This window comes from Ictidomys tridecemlineatus, chromosome 5 (genome assembly GCF_052094955.1).
Source record: "Ictidomys tridecemlineatus isolate mIctTri1 chromosome 5, mIctTri1.hap1, whole genome shotgun sequence".
NCBI lineage: Eukaryota > Metazoa > Chordata > Mammalia > Rodentia > Sciuridae > Ictidomys > Ictidomys tridecemlineatus.
Window position 1 is genome coordinate 197,278,908 of NC_135481.1, and position 20,541 is coordinate 197,299,448.

Here is a 20,541-nt window from a genome sequence, read left to right on the forward strand (position 1 = left end):
TCTCCTCTCCTGGGGGCGTGGCCAGCCCCAGGTCATGCTCTGGACAGCCTCCCCTCCCTCACTGCTCACGGCTCCTGAGATTGTGGTGCAGGCTGGTTATCGGTGGATAGCCCAGGTGGCTGTGAGCCCAGGAGGGCACTGCTTAAGGTGGTAGGTGTCCAGGTGTGCGTCCAGGTGGGAGATAGAAGCACCTGCCTCTGTAGTCCAGCAGGGGATTGCAGTCTTGGCAAGAGGACTGGATGTGGCCAGGCAGAGCCACAGGAACAGGGTGTCCACTCAAGTTAGACTCTGCATGATTTAGCACATGCTCTGGAGCAAAATAGATCGACAATTCAAATGGTTCTTCCAAGCGGTGGTGGCAGGATCCTGGCACCCCAGGCCCCCAGCCAGGTGCTTGCAGCATGTGGCCCTTGACAGATGTCCAGTTCATGGGGAGGCAAGGTGTGCACACTGCGCAGACCTGTGTGTTTTGTTCTTGGAAGTCTGTGTACAGCACAGTTATGATCTTTGTGCAGGTCACCCACAGGCCTCCTGGCCTGTGGCACCTAACTCTGCCCTGGGCTAGGCTCATGCCTGGGAACAGAAAGGGCTGGGGCGGAGGGTCCTGGCGTTCAGCACAGGCAGAGCTGCTGCCGCTGGAGAGACTGCGTCATCCCCTGTGCTGCTGGCCTGCTGGGCTCCAAGCCACGGGCCACAGGCAGGTGGGAGCTGGGGAGCCCTTCACCCCGTCCCCCGTGCGACTCGCAGTTCCTTCTGGTCAGCGAGACCAGCCTCGCCCTCAGGGAGATCTCCCCAAGCAAGAGACATGTCTGTGGTTTTAGAGGAGGTGATGGACCACCCAGTTGGCCTTATTAACCATTTTAGAGGGTGTGGTTCCCTTGCACCAATCAGGGAGGATCTCATTTACATTTATCTGAATATTAGTTAGGTGGAGCATCTTTTTTATCTGCCCACTGACCATTGGGTGCCCTCTTTTGTAAAGTGGTCAAGCACTGTGTGTATTTTCTGTTGGGTCATTTGACGTCATTAATTCATAGGAATTCCTATTGTTTTGTTGTTATTGAAGGTAAAATCCATAGCATTTGCCTTGCAGTCTGGTGGCACTCAGTACACTTGCGTAGCTCTGCAGCCGCTGCCTGTGTTTACTCCAGAGCTTTGGACCCCCAAGGGAGACCAGGTCCTCTTCTCCTCCCCTGACCCCTGGCAACCACCCATGTGCTTTCTGTCCATGTGGACATGCCATGTGAACAGGCCCCACGTCCTCTTGGCCACTGGCTTCTTTGTTTGGCGTTGAGTTTGCCTGAGTTGTTGGTGTGGGTACTTTGCTCCTGGTGGGAATGGAAAGCAGTGCCAACAGGTGAAAGGGTCCTGTGGTCCCTCAAGAGGTTCGGTAGAGGGCACCATGTGTCCCCACGGTCCCCTCCTGCAACATGTCTAAAAGAGTTGGAAACAGATATCCAAAACTAAGTCCAAGCCCAGGTGCGAGCGCTCACCCCTCCTGGCTTTCACAGGCCTTAAGGAGGAACTTCCTCACCTTGGTTTTGGGAAGTCAGGCTGGAGGGCCCACTGCAGCCCTCACCCGGGCTTGTCTAAGCTTGCACCCTGCGAAGCCTCCTGAGGTGCTCTACTTCGTGTCCTCCCTCTGAAATGCTCCTTCTCTGCTCTCGGTGAAGCACAGATTTTAGGAGGATGTCCCTGACAGCTGCTCTTCGCCCTGAAAGACTTGCACAGAGGCTCCGGAGTTTGCAGGAGCAAAAGAGAGAGGAGCTGAGGCCCTGGGGCCGCTCCGCCCCCTCCCCAGGCCCCGCCCTCCTGTTTTAACTCTTGCTTCCCCGTCCACCTGCCTAGAGCTGAGCTGGTTTTCTCTGGAGAAGTGGCCATCTGCCTGGCAGGCGCTGGCGACCACTGGCAGGATTATGGGTTGATGCTAAGCAGATGGCTTCCTGGTTGGCTGGGTGTCTTCCGCACCACGCATGTGAGCAGAACAGCTGCTCCAGAGAGGGCCGGCTCTGGTCACAGCTTCACTTCAGCATCACGCTGTAGGAGCCTGGGGCCACTAGAAGCTCCATGACTTGGGGAATTTTGAGGCCCAGTTTTTGCCAAGATCTTAGAGAATCCTATTAACTTTGAGACACAGATATTGGGGGAGAAGGATTTCATTTTCCAAAGATAGATAACCACGCACCGCCCTTGGCGGGAAGGCACTGGACTGCTTAACCCGGGTGTATTGTTGCTCCAAGGCCCCTTGACGGCCTCTGGGTTGGTGCTGGGGGGGGGGGTCAGGACCCTCCAGGAGGAGCTGGCTGAAGAGCTGGCCAGGACTGCGCCCTGCAGGACTCCTCAGAGCCTTGGTCATGCTGGCACTGAGTGGAGCTTTCGAGGGGGCTTGAGGTGTAGACCGTGATTTCCTAACAACGCCCCCCACTGGCTCTCTGACTCCGCCCTGCCGCTTACCAGCCACGTGACCCACTGGCACTCTTCTCACCTGCTCTGAGCCTCTGCTTCCCGAACGTCAGACGCCCTGAAAACACAGTCCCTGCCTCCATGGAGGTGCTTAGCTGGAATGGACACGCGAGAGTCCCGCACCTCCCAGCGGACGTCGGAACGTGTGTGTCCTGCTGAGCGTGAGTGTCCTCAAGCCCTGACTCCCAGGGGCTGGGTTCGCTCTGAAGCTCAGCCAGGCTCTTGTCAGTTTTCTGTGCTTGGCACCTCCAGTGGCCAGCGGCAGGAGGAGGTGACATCTGAGCTCAGGGTGGGCAGAGGGGAGGCTGCAGGTCATTTAGGACTTGCAGTTTCCCCGTGTCAAGGGGCACAGAAAAGGCGGCGGGTGGACGACAGTGGCTGGCTTGCTCTTGACCCTGCCTCCATTTTTGCATCCCGGGATCAGTCTCTTCCCCCACTCGTTCTCTCCTTCAGGCCACACGCCAGCTCGTGCGCTACGTGCTAGGGGCAGGAAGGGACCCTGCCCCCTGGAAACGCAGCAGTGTCTCCCCAGCACAGGCCCCGAGGGTGGGTGGTGGTCAGGGATTCTCACGGACCGGCTGGCAGAGCTGCAGAGAGCAGAGCCGGGGGTGCCCAGGGGCTCTCTGGCCCCTTGCCTGCAGCCCTCCCTGCCTCCCACCCACCGCAGTGGCCAGTCCTTCCTCCACCCTGAGCAGCGTGATGGTGAATGGCTGGTGAGTGGCCTCAATCCGTCCTTGGAAGGGGTCCCAGAGTGGCCTTTGATCTGTTCTTATTGATCACCACACCGGAAATCCATGCTCTTCAACGGTTACTCAAGAACTTTCCAGAGTGGAGATCAAACCAAGAAGGCTTTTACATCTGGGAGCCTTGAAATCTGTATTTACATTTGGCCTGGAGGTTCAGGGACGAGTCTATTAAAATGCCCAGAACGTTTGTCCAGCCACAATCCCTGCCGACTGGCTGCAGGCCCTTGATCCTGGGGCCCTCGACGCAGTAGCCCTTGATTTTGCTCCGTCTGGCTTACGTGCTCGACGCCCCAGCCCTCTCCTCCTCAGCCTCTCTGAGGGCTCTTGGAGCAGCTGGCGTGACCTCCACTGCTTTCTGCCCCGCTCTGTCACCCAGGCTGGTGACCTGGGAAATCCCTTCACAGCCCTGTGCCTGCCTTTTCCCATGGCTACAGGGATCTGGACGGGGCAGACACTGCGGGTTCACATCAGGTGCCCACAACAGAGCCTGCCATGCCGGGGGCACTCCAGGTGCTGCTGTGTGCTGACCGGCATGGCCTTGCAGGCCTGGGGCCCTGACTCCCAAATGTGCCTGTGACCCTCAGGGCCCCTGCCTTCAGCCCTGGCCTCCCACCTGCCCCCCACGCTGAGGTTCTCTGTGTCCAGTCTCCAGGCTGATTGGCCACGTCCTGGTGATTCCCCAGTGTCCTGAAGACCCTTGTCACAGCCTGCAGCTTTTCCTGGCTGGCCCACACCTGCCTTCTGAACTCCTCTGTCCTCCATGAACCATGAATCCCTGCCTTGGGGCTCTCGGGTAGTGCACAGACCCAGGCCAGCAGAGTAGGGACAGAAAGGACAACACAGTGGGGTTTCCAGTTATCGATATTTCATCCGTGAAGAATTCTTTTTGATTTTCAGGCTGTGTTCTTGGGATCAGTTTTGGTCAGTGGCGTGGTGATAGATGGCGGGGTTCTGTAGTGCGTTTGTGTTGGCACGTGGTCATCAACTGGCCCCAGGGAGCGGGCATCGCTGGATCCCCGTTCTCTATGTGAAGTGCTTTTGGGCTTTTGGATCTCGGGGACTGAGCCCCTCACACCATCCATGCTTCTGTGAATGCGCACCTTTCCTTTAACTCTTGCCAACCCACATGCCGCCAGCCTCCTCCCCACCCCAGGAGGAGAAGCTGTGTCCTCTGCAGTCGGTTCCTGTCTTGGTTCTTCCGGGTTCCAAGCACTTGGTTTGCCCTGTGGCCAGTGAGACCCCAGGGCAGGGAGGGTGCCCAGCACTGGGCTTTGTTCAAAGATGGTGTCACCGAGTATTGGCGGAGGGGTTTGGGGGACAGGGAGGCACTCAGGGAAGAGAAGAGGCCCCCGTCCTTGGGTCCACACCCCAACTTCCTGTTGGCCTCGTTCACAGCTGGTCCCGTTCCACAGCTCAGCTCCAGTTTCCCCATTTGGCTTTTCCCTCCCCCCAGGCCTGGGCTTCCCACGAGGGTGGGCTTCCCGCGAAGGTGGGCTTCCCGCAGAGGGAGGGCCCGGCTGAGGGTGGCCTGCTCTGTCTCAGGTCGGAGGAGTTTGTGAATGAAGGAATGAAACGGACAGGGAGACTCCCGCGTCCTGTCCTCCGGCACACCTGGCCCTGCCTCCTGAGGGCAGCCTCCCGCTGGCTCCCTGGGGGACGTTGTCCTGATGAGGTGGAGCACAGGGCGGGGAGGGTGGTGGTGGAAGACGGGAAAGGAGAAATTCGAGGCCACTAAGGGGGGCCCTCGAGGTCAGATGGAGGCACCCGCCCGGCTCCAGGGGTTTATTGGAGCAACCTTGAGGGCCAGGGCCACAGAGATGCCACGGCACAGGACCGAGAGGGTCACAGCTCCTGTTCTCATGGGCATGGTGTTCCCCGGGAAAGGCAGAGGACAGTAAAACCTGGGCCTAGCACGATGGCTGGAGTGACAAGAGCTGGTGGAAGGAGTGTGAGTCCAGGGATGGCCCTGCGCCGGGCACAGAGTGCAGAGAGTCAGCGGGCAGGTCCCAGAACAGCGCCTGACTCCCAGGTCGGGGTCTGTGGGTGGACCACCCTGGCCTGCGAGGCCTGGGAGGGGCTGGGGCTGTCCCAGGGGTCATGCCAGCAGGGTGGGCCACCGCCCAGCTGTCCTCTGGAAGCCCCAGGAGGGCTCCGGCCCGAGGCTGTGTGAGGCTTCCTCAGCAGCAGCAGATGTAGGAGAGGCGTCTGGGTAATTAACAGCTAATGCCTCGGAGGTGCCAGGTGCCCCTGGCACTTAGCACCGCTGTTCCTCGAGGCTCGAGGACCTGCTAATGGGGACCTGCTAATGCGCTGGCACCTCCCGGAGTCTCCCACGGTGGGAAGGCGTCTCCTCACCACGCCAGGGAGAGAGCGGAGAGGTCTCAGGGGAAGACAGCCTCCCCACCGTCCCTTCCCTCCGTGGGCACACGCGCAGGTCCACGGGCACTTACCCTCAGGTGCGCCCACTCACCCACGTGCACCTCGCTGCACACACACCCATGGGCATTTGTGGCCACCCTCCTGCTTGCTCACCAGCACACACCACCCTCCTCTGCCTCCTCCATGGAAGGGCGCAGCGCCCGTGGCGCCCCCTCCACTGAAGGGCGCAGCGTCCGTGGTACCCCTTCCACTGAAGGGCGCAGCGCCCGTGGTGTCCCTCCACTGAAGGGCACAGCGCCCGTGGTGTCCCTTCCACTGAAGGGCGCAGCGTCCGTGGTACCCCTTCCACTGAAGGGCACAGCGCCCGTGGTGTCCCTCCACTGAAGGGCGCAGCGCCCGTGGTGTCCCTCCACTGAAGGGCGCAGCGCCCGTGGTGACCTTCCTGCCCCCGGGAAGGCCCTCCTGCTGCTGGCCCTCGGCTGACCTGGCCTGGGCTTGAGCTGCCTGGGGCGGGAGGAGGGGAGGGGTGCTTTCTCCTGGGGGAGGGGAACCCACCTGCAGACCTCTGGGTACCTGTCTCCCCGGGTGGGGGTGTTTGCGCCCGATGACCCAGGCCCCTCCCGGAGCTTCTCAGGCTGGGGCATCTGTGGTGGGTTCTTGGAGCTGAGGACCCTGCAGGGACTTTGTGCTGAACTCTGAGTCCAGGTCCAGCCCCTGCAGGCCCCGCAGCCTCCCTGGGGCATCCACGGTCCTTGCCTGCTGGTCCTCCTCCCCCTGGCCCGCCACCTGCCCTGGAGCAGTCCCTTTCTGAGAGCTGCCACCTGCCGGTCACAGGCAGGCCCTGCTCGCCTCCCGGCTGCACCACCAGCTCTGTGCCCCTCACGTCTCCCAGGGCCTCTTGGGGACCTCAGGGATCCCCCCCTGCCATGCGCCAGGGCTGTTCTGGGCCCCGGGACCTCGCTGTGGCCTCCCGTCAGAAGGCAGTATGGCCGTAGGCAGGCAGGGACACTGCTGCACAGGCAAATGAACACGAGGGTGTGCAGGGACGCCCGTGGAGGTGGCAGGAGATGAGGACGAGGAAGAGGGGCGTGCAGAGCCCCGGAGCAAGGCTGCTCCAGTGACCGCGGTACCTGTCAGGCCCCGAGGGCAGCTGGGCCCCAGGGCAGCGTCTGTGTCTCCTCTTCCCCTGGTAGGCCCGGTGCCCGGCATGACACCTGGCATGTGGGTGAATGGCCGAGTGGGTGCATCAACGAGGGAGCCCTGCAGGGGAGGGGGGCGCGCGGTCTGCCCCTCACACTTCTGAGTGCGGGAGAGTCTCAGTGTGGGGACCCAGCACCTGCTCTGGCCACCAGGGGAAGGAGTTTGCAGGAGACAGCCAACCGTGAACTGTGCTGGTCCTGGTGGGAGGCGGCGCTGACCCCCTGCCCACCTTCCACCCTCAGCAGATCACTTGCCCCCAGCAAGGACTGGAGGATGCCCCTCCTGGCTCAGCGGGGCGACAGGGACGGGGAGGCGCAGGGGTGGGAGGAGGAGAGGGCTGGGGCTCGGGCCCCTGTTGGGAAGTAGCAGAGCAGGGGAGCTGCGTCCTCAGCAGGGCGCGAGGCTGTCAGTGCACAGTCCAGACGATGGTAGAGCAGGGAGCGGGACAGACCAGGTGACCTCTTGGCATTTTGTCCTGAGAGGGGCGCCCTGGGGAAGGGGCTGAGCAGGAAGGTGAGACCACTCGAGTTGTGCTTCCAGGATGGCAGAAGGCCAGTCAGGAGGCCGGAGGAGGTCCGGGCAGCGGGTGGTGGACAGTGGAGTCGCACACCCTGGCTGATTGGCAGTTTATTCTATACGCTGCTCTTTTTGCCCCTGCTGCTAGGAAGCCCAGGCCGCACATCGCCCTCCTCTGGAGCCCCAGGGTGTTTCCTGTGGGGCTCTACTGGCCCCTGGATGCAGTGGCCTGGAGCAGACCACCCTCCCTGCAGGTTCCCTCTGGGGTGGGCTTGTCTGGCTACAGCACCTCGTGTCTTACTGGCAGCCGACCCCCCACCGGCCTTTGTGCGCTGCTTCCTGGCCTCCCGCACCTATCCCCGTGTCCTCCTCTTCCCAGCGCCTGGAGGCTGAGGGTGACCTGGCCCTTCTGTCCTTGTGCCGGGAACGTTCCCAGGACAGCCGTCTCTCTGGGTCCTCGTGGACTGGCAGTTCCGTTCCCATCTGGCATCGTGGGCGGAGGAAGGAGAGGGGAAAACACGGATGAGTTGCCTCAGGAGAGAGAAGGCCCGCTGCATCCTCCTGCGCTGTGTCCCTGGGGAGGGGTGGTGGCCGGGCCTGGGATGCCCTTTGGCCACCCTGGTTCTCCCGCAAGGGGCCAGGTGCTGGGAATTGGGATCCCTCTTGAGAAAAGCAATCGGGGACATCGTTGTCCCCACTTCTTCACGGTTCGCCAAGCCCCTGGACTGCTGCCCGATGGAATGACCGCCTGCGGCTGCTCCCTGGGCCACAGGTGGCCACCTTGCCTGGGAGAGTGCACAGTGAACGGGGCCGGAGGAAGGCTGGCTCTGCTGAGAGCCTCCTGTCTTGGTGTCCCCCACTTCGTGTCCTGGTGTAGGTGGCCGGAGCAGCTTAGGGACGTGAGGGGTTCTGGAGATCCCGGCCACCACCAGTGTCGGTTCACAGCTCTGAGCCCTGGTTTGCTCCTCCGTGAAGAGATGCTGACAGTCACAGTCTGTGGCTCAGGTCTAGAGTGAGCCCCATGACACTGGTGGGCTGGCTCTAAGCTGTCACGGTGGACATCCAGGTGGAGGGTCAGCGCGACCAGCCTGGTATGCACATGTCCAAGTGACCATGAAGCCCAGCATGATGCCATCTCACACGCACCACCACATATGTCAGGCCCCTGTTCCTGGGTCGCTGTGCCTCCCGACTCCAAGGCCATGCCAGGCCACGCTCCAGCTCCTGCGTCCTGCCTGCAGGGTGCTTCTTACCTCGTAGATGTGGAAACTGAGACTTGGGGTGGGCCATCGCGGGGCAGTTCTCTGGAAATCATAAGCTGTGGGAACTCCCGAGGCTGCCAGCCGGGTCTGTCTGTCACCAGGCACAGAGGCCACTGCCCCCTGGTCCTCCTGATGCTGCCACGTGCTGGTTCTTCCCACGCTGCCTGCGGGGCTGGCCCCGGGTGGGCCGTGGCAGGCTGGTGGGGCAGCAGACGGAGCAGGGATGCCTCGGTGGGAAGGCAGGAGGAGGAAGGGCTGAAGGTCCTGGCCCCCGGGCTGCTGGCCCCTGGGACGCCGGTTCTCCCTTCTGCTGCCGAACTGTCGGCCACCCCTCCATCCCTGCCCCCCAGCCTCTCTGCTCGGGGACTCTGGGATCTGAAGAGATCCGAGGTCCCAGCTCTTTCTCACAGGTGGCAATAGAGCGACGTCCCCTGGGTGTGGAGGGCGGCCAGGCTCAGGGTGGGAGTGTGTGTGCGGTGGAGGCCCTGGACCAGGGTGGGCTCACAGGCAGGCCGGGGACTTCCGCCCAAAGGACACTGGAGGTTGATCTGGAGCCTGGGTGACTCAGGTCCTCGTCACTGTTGGAGGGAACATCCCTTGCCTGTCCCCGGAGGGATTCTGCCGCGGTGTGTCCACACTGTGCTGAACGTGTCAGGATGGGATGGGTCCACGGGAGCTGATGGAGGCCGCGCTGGTCATCCCAGGCAGTTTTCCTCCCACTCTGCGTCTCACTAGTTGGGTTCCATGTGACATCCGACTGAGCTTCTCTCACGGCCAGCGTGGCCAGCTGCTCTGCAGCCTGTGCCGAAGCGCTGTCTCCCTCCCCAGCCTCCCTCTACCCAGTGCCCGTTCTGCACACGCCTGCACGCAGCCCCTCGCACTCGGAGTGCTGGTGTTGCACACTGCTGTGCCGACCTGGCGGTTGACCCCAGGTCCGCCTCCTTCCCGTGCTCAGAGCTCCGCTGTATTCTCCTCACCTCTGCACACGGCCCGCAAGAGGAAAGCCCCCACTCTTAGCCAGTCACCAGTGATGGCCTGGGGTTGCAGCCAGTCCCCGGCCAGCAGCTCCCCGGGACACCATCTGCATGCGTCCCACAGACTTCACAAACATGGTCCAGTTTCCCCAGCGAGGAGGGGATCCGAAGGCCAGCCACTGCCCTCTGTCCTTCATGGACCGGCTCAGCCTGCAGCTGTTTGCTGAGGCACCCGATGGGCAGTCCTGGGCCGGGGTCTGCAGCTGTGCTAGGCCTGCTCTCTGCCCTTGGAGAGCTGACAGCTGGGGGAGGGCAGTGCCCAGTGGGATTTGCTGTTCTTTTGCCTGCCCAGGTCCCCTTGGGAGCAGAAGAGAAGGGCCTGGCTCTCTTTGGTAAAAGACTTCCTGGAGGAAGCAATGTGTGACTGGGTAGGTGGTTTATGAAGCAGAGAAAAGCTGGGCGAGACAGTGAGCAGCACAGATAGCAAGCACAGTGTGAGCAAAGGCCCTGGGGCAGGGGATGTCTCATTGTGGACCGAGGCAATCTTTAATTACCATGGTGGAAGGCAGAGTTGGGGGAGGGCTGCCCACGGCTGTCCATGTTCGAATGTGCTCTGTATATGAACCCGTCAGAAGGGGCCCCAGAGTGTCCACTGCTCTGATGACCCTCCTGGGCTCTAGGCCTTGAGTACTCACTGGTCTCCCCTCAGGTGAGGGAGTTTCTGGGTCCCCGGTGGCCAGGTAGCTTGGGGGCCACTTGAGACCCTCTCTTGGTTTCGTCTTCCAGATGAGATGGACCAAGCTCCCCCGGTGCGTTCCGAGTATCTGGTCTCAGGGATTCGAACTCCCCCCGTGAGGAGGAACAGCAAGCTGGCCACCCTGGGCAGGATCTTCAAACCTTGGAAATGGAGGAAAAAGAAAACTGAGAAGCTGAAGCAGACGACTTCAGGTAAGCCCTGGGCGGGGCTGGCCGAGGCCCGGTCACCCTCGGCTGTCTCCCGGCCCCCACCCAGGAGGGCGGGCTGTGCTCCGTGGCTCTGAGGACCAGAAGCCGCCCAGCCTCCCTCTGGTCACCTCCCTTAACCAGCACCTGGTTGGGGTGGGTCAGTACCAGTCACCATACAGGGACACTGCCCAGACCCAGGGTGCACACAATCCCTGGGGCCTCGCTAACAGGCTCTGACTCGGTGCAGGGCTAGGTGGACTAGGGCAGCATGCCGGAGCCCAGCGGCAAGCACAGAGCCCTCACGAGACTCCACCATGGTCCTTGCCCCAAGGTGATGACAAGACCGGGCATGGGACAGCAGGTGTCAGCAGAGCGCTTGTGTCCCCCCTGCTGGGACAGTCCTCTCCTGGCCCTGTCTGCCCCAGGGTGCAGAACAGGCTGGGCCTGGGAGAGTCCCTTACTCGGGGCCAGAGGGCGGCAGGACATGCTATGGGCAGGGGAGGCCCTGGCTGGAGCCCAGCACCGCAGTTCCCAGAGGCCTGTCTGCGCTGCTCGCCATGAGCCGGGCTGCTGCCCCGGGAGCTGGGCCTGGGCCTTGGGGACGGGCCTGTGGGTGCCACAGCAGGCCATTGTCTCTGCGGCCCCGGGTTCCGCTTTCCTCCCCTGCTCTGGAGAGGCTCACACTGCAGGGCTTGGAGGGAGGTGGGGACAAAGCAGTGTAAGCAGTGCCCTGTGGCAGGCCAGGGCAGCGGCCATGCTCCACTCACCCTGGTTCCCAGCCTATGGGATGACGCGCTGATCGCTTTCTAATGAAGAGGTCAGTCGACACATTCTCTTTGCCAAGAATGAAGACAAGACCAGCGTCATTATTCAAGAACCCCCCGGGTCCTGTGTGCTGGGGACAAAGGACCCAGGAGACCAGGCCCTGCCGTGTGGACCTTCCATGGAGGGGGAGTGCACAGGGGGCCTGGCCCTCTTGGGCTCAGCACCTTCTCTGTGGGATCGGAAGGCCAGCCTCCTCTCCCAGGACCCCGTGCCCCGCGCCTCTCCCGGCACTGAGCTGAGGAACCCGGATGCTCGGGTGACCCTGGGAGGACATTTAACACCTGCAGCGTCCCCTCAAAGCCATGGGCTGTTGGTTTCAGCATCGGATCCCCAACGTCGCAGGCGGCAGTGGTTGGGATGAGATGCAGTGTGACTCTGGCAGGGGCTCAGGGCCACTCACCTGCCAAACAGGAGGCCGCATCTGAGCCGTCCGCCCTGGGGGTGCCTCCAGCCTGCTCCCCAACTCTGAAGGACTGATGTTCCTACCCCTCTGTGGACTGTATCTGCCCCCACCACCCCTGCCCTGTGCCCAGCTGCCTCTTTGGGCCATGGGAAGGACCTGGGTCAGTGGAGGCAAAGTCCTGCATCCAAACCTGGCCATGGGAGGAGCCAAGTGGCCGCTGGGCTCAGAGCCCCTCTGTTGGGGGCGTGAATCACCCCATCTCCACCCCCCCTCCCCCAGCTCAGAGTTCATGGCCTCGGCATTGGCCACACAACCAGCACCCAGGACCCGCTTTAAGCACAGCTGCAGAAAGGAGTCTATGTTCCCTCCTCCCCAAAATGTCTCTCCCACCTGTTTGGTTTCCCTTCTTGGCCTTCGCCCTGGCAGTCCCAGACGACCCCACCCAGGACCCCAGCCCTGGCACACCACGCTCCCGCCTGTAAACCGGTGTGGTCCTTTCTGCCCAAACGCGCTGGCCTGGGGCAGAGGCTGGGTGCGTCTTGCTCACAGTGACTGCCGCAGCCGGGGCACAGCAGGTGCTCATGCTGGGTTGGCATCATGATAGAACCCCTGTTGTCCCCGCCTGCACCCCAACCTCAGGGTCCATGAAGGCGGCTGAGTTGGACCTGCTCCCTGGGGGCTGCCAGCACCCCCTGTGCCCGGATAGAAGTCACCACTGCATTGTCCTCACCTGGTGGCCATCTGCCGCTTCCACCCACCAAGAGCTGAGTGACCAGCCCACCCCACGTGTCCTGAGCCCTGGTGGGGGGCTGCACCTGGAATGCGTGGGCTTTGCGATCTGCTTAAGAGCAGGCACTTTGATCTTTCAAAGAAAGCAGCCAGTGGTTACGCACTGTGTGTTTGGAAACTGGGGTTCACCTGTAGGCAAATGGGAAGGGAGGAAGGGGACGGGGGGCTGCCGGGAAGGCGGGACCTGGGGTGTGCTGTGAGAGCTAGTTCTGCCCTGGGAGGGGCAGAGGCTGACCTGGAGAGCGATTGCATGCCATTTGTGAGTTGGGGTCAGTGGAGGGACCTTGGCTGGCCCCCTCCTTCCCTGCCCGTCCCTCTGGTGAATCCTTTGAAGGCTGCTGACCTGTGATCTGTTAGAGCCCACCCCAGGGAGAGAGATGCTGGGAAGAGTGCGTGGACAGACACTCAGAGTGGCCCACTAACGTGAGCCAGCCCCGCTGCAGATAGCGCCCCGGGGTGCTGGGGGCAGGGGGCTTCATTCCCCAGATGGCGAGTTGGGGGTGTGTGGTGGGGGTGCCCTGGGGGACGGTGCTGTGTGTGCAGGTGCTACAGGCAGGCCTCGAGAGTCACAGCCTCTCACCTTGGCAGATTGCTCGATGTCCCCCCCGCCCCTGGGCCAGGCCTGCACGCCTGGCGCCTGCCATCCCACTGTCTGTTAAACCTGAGGTGGGCATGGCTGTGACCTGGACGAGCCTCTGACCGTGACTCATGTGGGCCTTGTGTCTTGTGCAGCCCTGGAGAAGAAGATGGCCAGCAAGCAGGGGCGCGAGGAGCTCATCAAGCAGGGGCTGCTGGAGATGATGGAGCAGGGTAAGAGGGGCGTGGGCCCTGGGCACGAAGGTCACTGTGCTGGGCTCGCCCAGCCAGGCAGCCAGGCGCGAAGCCCCTCAGGACAGAATGGACGTCAGGGGCGTCCGGTGTCCAGATGTGGGGTTTTCAGCCTCCAAGTTTGGAGAAACGCCCCAGAGTCAGGGGCCTGCCGACAGCGGAGGATCCCCTGGGGAGCAGAAGGGCACCTCCCGGGCACTGGGAAGTGCATCCTTTCCTGGGGATGTCTGGCAGCAGGGGGAGGAGGGGCTCCAGGCTCCTCTCGGTTCCTCTGAAGTGGCAGCGGTGGGATTTGTTGGTCCTAAGTTTTCCCATGTTAGCGTTTTAATCCCCATTTGGGGCAAATTCTTCCCACTCCACAGTCTATTCCCACCACTTCCGTGTGGCAGGCATTTGGGGCACAGGCTGTGCCAGGTGTGCATCAGCCTCGTCTTTGGGCTGCAGGTGAGGGAGGTGAGGGTCAGGCCGCGACTCCCGCTGGGCATGTGCATGAGAGCAGAGATGCAGTGTGGAGCCTGGTCTCTGAGTCTGTCTAGCAGTTCCGTTTTGGTGGCGTGCACATGGCCCTCTGTTTGCACAAGGCTGATCACTGTTGCCAACACAATTTACCGAAGAGAAGCCTTTAGCTGCCCAGTCTCCTCTTCACGAGGGATTCCAATGGGTGTAGGGCACTGGGCTCAGATCCCGACACCCACACCCTTCGTGCCTTCTGGTCTGAGAAATCTTGGTTGGGGGTTTCACAAAACCCACTACGACCACTTAGAAGTCTCTCTAGCGCTGGACCTAGCTCTTTGCCCCTCACTGAAGCCCCACGGAGCCAGTTGCACGAGGCTTGTGTGCATATATTAATTCCTACCTCCCACTTCCTGCTTTAAAATATGACTGGTGTCTTTGCAATTTGGTCCAAGTATCAGACATTAGGAGGGACTCTCACGGAGTCGATAAATCCAGATCGTGCACAGCCAGGCCTGTAGCACACACCCCAGCTGGGGTCCGGGGCTTCGGCAGCCTTCCCCTCTCCGAGGCCCAGAGTGAGGGGTCGATTGTGCGTGTCAGGGGAAGCCCACGGGGGGATTGCTGAATACTACCAGGACTGTCCACCTGCAAGGAAACCCAGGAGGGAGCCCCGTGGTGCTTGGACATTTCACTCTCTATTCAGACGTGGATTTGGTGGAGTTTTTTTTCTTCTGAAAGAGAAGTCTGGATGGGACCCAAGTGCCAAACTCTGGCATTTTGATTATGTTGCCAAAGGGTTTCCTTTGGATCTTGGGAAGAGAAAGGGGAAAGAAAAATGATGTTGAGTTTTTTCATCATCTAGTCCAAAAAATATTAGTTTTGATGAATAAGGAGGAAGTAAAGATAGATTTGATTCTTGTCAAAAGTTAATTTTTGAATAATTAAAGAGGAGAGTTTTCAGGAGGAGTACAGTTGGCCTTTTTAAACTCTGAATGTTTGTAAGATGGTTTTGTTGGATGTAGTCGGAACAGAGGCCCCGTGGCCAGTGTCTGCAGGTCCAGGGGTGGCCCGCCTTTTTGTGGAAAGGGTCGGATGGTGAGTGTTCCAGGCTTTGGGGACTGTATCCGTCCGTGCTGCATTGCCATACTGAAGTGCTGGGGTTTCCTCAGCTCCCAGTGTTGGAGGCCAGAGGGCAAGGTGCTGGTGTTGGCTCGGTTCTGATGACGGCCTTCTTGCCGGCAGAGCCCTGAGGTGGCACAGCATTCATGGTAAGGAGACAGCTTTGTGGTCCCTCTTCCTCTTATGAGGTCCCCAGAATATCATCAAGGGCTTCACCCTGATACTCTTCCTAATCCCAAATTTCCCATGGACAACACCACAGTCAGATTGTTTTGAGCCTCTTAATACCTTTAATCTGTGCTTTGGGGATTGAACTCCTGCCTGTGTTGGGTGACATGCCATTGCAGGGGCCCTACAGTTGGTTTCAACCGCCCGTCTCTGCTGTCACAGGGCAGAAATAGCCAGGGATGGTACATACGTGTGTGGGCATGGACGTGTGCCAATAAACCTTTATTTATAGATGCAGAAATTTGAATTTCAAATAATTTTTATGAGTCACAAACTATTTTTCTTATTTTCCAACCATTTGAAGATGTAAAATCCATTCTTGGCCTGGGGCTGCATGGAATAGGTGGAGGGCTGCTTCGGGGCCCCAGGGTGGACTCCCAACCCCCCACCCCTCTTTCCTTCTTGCTGAGCAATTGTTGAGCAGGAACTAGAGTGACCACAAGTGCCATCTCTGTCCTTGAGAGTGAGCATGCACCATAAATTGATGGTGCAGAGCCTTACCGAGCGCCTACTGTGTTAGCCAAGGACATGGGTGCTGTTTTCCCAGGACACGGTCCTGTGGGGCACAAGCAGTACAACTGTACAACTGTACAAAGTCACAACTGAGAAGAGGAAGGCACAGGAGGGCCCAGAGCACCCTAAGAAGAGGAGACAGGGCCCACCTGGTGGGGCTTAGGGGGTGTCTCTGTCCAGGCCAGCCGTGGGCAAGAGGCTGGCTGTGTCTGCTGCGTGTGAGAATCACCTGGCAGCCATCCCGATCCCCCGTTGCTGGGATCAGCTCAATGAGATGCTTCTCGGACCCCGTGGGCGCCAGGGCTTGGTGAGCCCCCCAGCCGACTCCAACTTCGGGAAGGTTGAGCAGAGATCAGGAAGGAGGGGTGACCTCTCGGCTGAGGGAGCAGGCCTGGGGCTCGGAGAAGGTGCCTGTAGGGGATGGGTGGGGCACGGGGGTGGGAGAGGGGCTTGGGCATGAGGAGCCTTCCTCTTCGCTGCCCCCCAGTGGCGTGGGTGAGACACGCCCAGGGGAGTCCAGCTGTGGGGGCCCACAGTGAGCTTGCCCTTACATGTGAGCAAGGCCAGGGAGTCTCTGGGGCACATCAGAAGGGGGAGCCCAGGGCTGCCCCTGGGTGGCTGGCTGGGGGCCTTGCTTTCCCTGAACTCCTGTGGGGCGTGGGTCCTCTGTGGTGTATTCTTTAGGCAGATCTGCAGCCATGAGAGAGCTACAGGATACACACAGATGTTGGTCATAGGCCTCTGAGAGAACCCCTGGCAAGTCCCCTTGAGGATGACCTGTCCAGTTTGTCCAGTGCTGGGGGCACCAGGAGGCTCTCCCATATGGATGGGAACTGGCAGCCAGGGGAGCCTCCCGGTTTAGGGGAGCCTTCAGCCACCTCCTAGAAGGGGAGGGGTGTGAGGGCTGAGGCCTGCTGCCTCCCCCAGGTGTGGGTGGTCCTCGGTCTTGGTTTTTCCTGGGTCTGGGTTAAGGAATCGGTCATCAGCCACCACCACCTCCCAGCAAGGAGGACCAACCTGTGGCCATGGGCGCCCCCCTGTGGCCGGCCGCTTGCACTGAGTGTGCGTGCCTTGTGGCCAGGACTGCAGGCAGGGCAGACCCTGGAAGTGGACTGCCCGGCTTCTTTGGTGACCCACAAACTCGAACGTGAGCTTCCTTGGTCAGGACCAACCTCCTAGTGTCCCGTGGCTCGCACTCAGGGCAGACGAACACAGGCCTACATGCCCACCACCCTGGAGTTGCCCAAGCAGCAATGTGAGCTGGGCCCTGGGCAGGCTGACAGGACAGAGCCCGCTGGGCCCAGAGGACGGGTCTGTGTCCCCCCCCTCAGCAGATGTCCTTAGGACTCTGTCAGTGTGTGTGTCCAGGAACCACCTGGGCCGCTCCTCTTTCCTGCAGTTCTGCTAAGCTGCTGGGACCTAGGAATGCCCGTTTGTGGTGTTGAGATGGATGAAAGAGGGGGCCGGTCACTGTGGGAAGTGACCCTTTCCCACCCTGTCTCTTCTGTTCTGTCCCTCCTCTGAAATGTCTGTGACCAAGAACAGACAGCCTCTCTGGCGTGAAGGTCCCCAGCCAAACAGGGCTGGACGTCCACCTGCGTGGACACCATGGTGTCCCTGAACAACTTTCCCCCGTCTTCCTGTGTGCACTGACTCAGCAGTTTCTTAAATAATTTAAGAAATTTCATGCGCCGTCACTAGATATGTACCTCGGCGCTGTGTTCGGTGACCCGGGAGTCGCGGGGTCCTGGGGAACTGGACAGTAATAACTAGAGTCTGGTTCCTTTGTGGTCGGATCCCGGGGCTGTGTGTGCATGCTGTGTGCATGTTGTGTGCACAGGCCTGTGCTTCCCTGCCGAGTGCCTGCTCAGCGTGACAGCACGCTTCCCTGCACTCCCTCCACAGCCCTCCGAGGGGCAGAGCAGTGAGTGTGGAGCAGCCTGGCTGCAGGGAGCCCACTGACCCTGAGTGAGAGGAGCAGGGCCTGAGCCACCCCACCCCCACCCAACCAGCGTTTCCTAGCAACGGCCCTGGCACCAGGGCTATTTTGGGAACGAACTTCTCATTGAGCATGATTCTGGGCTGGCACTCGGAGCACAGCCCAGAGGGACCCTGCAAAGTGGCTGAGCTGCCAGGCCAGTGGGGAGATTCTAGACCTGCAGAGGGTCTGGGGTCTTCATGATGCTGGAGACCTTGGCTGCTCCAATTCTGTGACCCAGCCATCTTATTTTTACTGTGGTGATGGTGGTGGAGATGGGTTATGATTGACAGCAATAATGAGGCTGTTCTAGGACCCAGTGTGGGTGCCTGTGAACGCAGGCAGCTGCCCCTGCCACACAGGGCATGGGGTGGCGTGGGTAAGGTGGGGCCCCACGCTGTGCCCCTGGGTATGTGCTCCTCTGCCTTCCAGGGGATCCAATGGCAGAGACTCACGGAGGTGGTCAAGTATGAGCAAACTGTCATGGCAAGCCAAGACACTAGTGGTGTGACACCCAGTCCTGTCCACCCAGTGAGTCCCCTGGCTGTACCCAGGTCCTTCCCTCCCGGGAAGAATCCGCTGGCCTTGCTGAGACCTCCGTGGCTCACATTTGAGTTCATCCTGGCTGTAGATCTGCAGGCTGCCCTTCTAGCTCTCCCCCAGGGAGACGGGCTGCAGCCAGGGAAGGCGCCCACCATTGGCCACATGCTGATGTGTCCAAGGGAAGCAGGACACAGGAGCCTGGCAAGAGCGCAGCACCCGGGGAGGACATGTCCAGGGAGAACACTGGTTTGTCCCCAAGCCTGCTGTTGGGACAGAGGCCTCTGGTACCCACAGCTCACCAAGCCATCAGGCAGAGGGCAGGACCAGAGTAGGCAGACAGAGGCCAAAGGCAAGAGAGTGGATGTAGGTGGGGGCTTGTCCAGCGTCCTGCGGGTGTTGGAGTCATAGTGGGCACACTGAAACCAGGGGCTCAGGTTCACAGGTCGCCTGGGCTGGGAGCACAGAGGAGGAGAGACTCCCTGGGGAAGGTGGGCACCAGGGCCTGGGTGGCATCTTCCTAAGGAATCCTATAAGAATAAAAGGACCTGGGAGAGAGACGTGGCCCCGCTGATGGCTCAATTTCCTTGCAGATGCTGAAAGCAAAATGTGCAGCCCCGACGGAGGCCCCCGGTCCACCCAGAGCGAACCCTCTACTCCCAAGCAGGAGACACTGACAGCAAATGACGTGCAGCCAGGAAGCCCCGTGGCCACCGGGGAGGGCCAGGCTTCCCTGGAGGAGCCACTGTCCTCGGACACCCACTTGGATGATGCAGGTAGCTGCTGGAGACCCTGCGGGCTGAGCTAGTCCCCAAATGATCGTTAGCCTGGGGGCCAACCGGGGTCCCCGCTGAGGACCGGGCATAGCTCACATGGGGCTCTGTTCTCAAGACGGCTGCTTCTAGCCCCGCCACGCCCTGGCACAGAGCTGGCACAGAGCTGGCACAAACATGGGAAGAACCACCCTTCTGTCTTCCCCAAGTCTGGCGCGGCTGAGTGAGTCGCTAAAGACGCTCGCGGGTGACCTTTCTGGTATGCCTTTGTGTGTTCACTGGGACAGAAGTCTCTGGAGGAGGAGCCTCTGGGGTGGGGGGTTCAGCTGACCCCAGCACAGTGGCCAGCTGTGTGGCTTGGGTTGGGCTCTCGGAGCAGAGGTTTGCTGCAGCTGCGCATTTGCATGTAGGACCTTCCGGGCTGCCCCTGCCTGAGGGCCAGGCACAGAAGACCCTGCAGAGAGCAAGGAGCAGGGCACCAGGCAGAGAACAGGAGGCGGGAATGGCAGAGCCCAGGGGCTGATGATTTGTCCTGGGAGGGGCCAGGTGTCTCCGATGCAGCCACTCAGCCCTGGGCTGGAGGCTCAGGAGCAGCCAGAGATGATGATGGAAGGGGGTGGCAGGCGCAGTGAACCCACTCCTGAAACGGCCGTGGTATCTCGGTGGCCTTAGTTGGCCAAGGAGCAGAGAGAGCAGGTGCCTTTGACTGGCTGGAAGTGATCGGGTGCGGCCAGAGCTGGGGCAGAGGCGAGAGGCTGGGCAGCTTCCCGGAGGGCACTCGGAGTCCGGTGGAGTGAAGGGGATTCACCTGTAGAGTGCGGCGGGGGGGACCGGGCAGCGACTTGCCTGCGGTGGCGGGCGTGAGGGGTGCAGGCTCCTCACTGTGCACTGAGCTTCTCCTTGTGGGCCCTGAGCCCCTGGGGACATGAGTGATGTCATGTGGGTGGCACGGGGACAGACAATGGGAAAACATTTCAAGAGTGCTGTACTTATTTTCACTGCTCAGCACAAGTGGCTTCCTTCAGGCTCAGGAGAGGGGTTTCCTTACAAACAAACTGAAACCAAAGTGAGGTCACTCGGTGACACACACCAACAGGAGCAGGCCACACAAAGGGGGGTCTGCTTCGACCGCTCACTCCTCAGGGATGCAGGCCAGTCCTCAGGCCGGTCCTCAGGCCCCTGGTGATGACAGGTGTGTGGACAGCTGTGTTCAGGGCGTGTGCTATGCAGACAGGGGCCCTGAGTGCTGTGCCCTAAGTGGAAACGGCCCAGGAGACCAGCAGGGTCCATGGTGGAAAGGAGACCGGCAGGCTGAGCGAGTCCCCTAAAGACAGGTGGGACACGGTCTCTGACACCAGGCTGATGCCATCCCTGGAACCCACAGCTCAGCCCTGGTGCTCCCTGGCACTCGGAAAGCTTTGCCCCACTTATGATGAGCCATCATCACCATCCCTGTCCTCATGGTCACCAGCCCTTGGACACACGGTCTCTGGCCTGCAGACACCCTGGGAGGCGGTGCCCCTCCTGGCTGTGTGCCCTTGGAGGTGGGACCACCTGCATCTTGCTCCTCAGCCTGAGATCTTGCCCTGCCCTGCAGGCCCTGG

The 20,541-nt window shown here is 60.9% G+C and overlaps 1 protein-coding gene across 5 annotated transcripts in view; it reads left to right on the forward strand.

Moving 5' to 3' along the window:
* Phactr3 (phosphatase and actin regulator 3) overlaps positions 1 to 20,541 on the forward strand; it is a 186,365-nt gene that overhangs the window by 107,294 nt on the left and 58,530 nt on the right. For 4 of the 5 annotated variants that reach the window (XM_078052084.1, XM_005325389.5, XM_021726375.3 and 1 more), the window contains exons 2-4: positions 10,327 to 10,488; positions 13,235 to 13,312; positions 18,758 to 18,940. In XM_078052084.1, the coding sequence (XP_077908210.1) occupies positions 10,327 to 10,488; positions 13,235 to 13,312; positions 18,758 to 18,940 (423 nt within the window). Of the gene's footprint in view, positions 1 to 2,517; positions 2,625 to 10,326; positions 10,489 to 13,234; positions 13,313 to 18,757; positions 18,941 to 20,541 lie in introns of those variants that run through there. The other variant, XM_078052085.1, reaches the window with a different exon arrangement.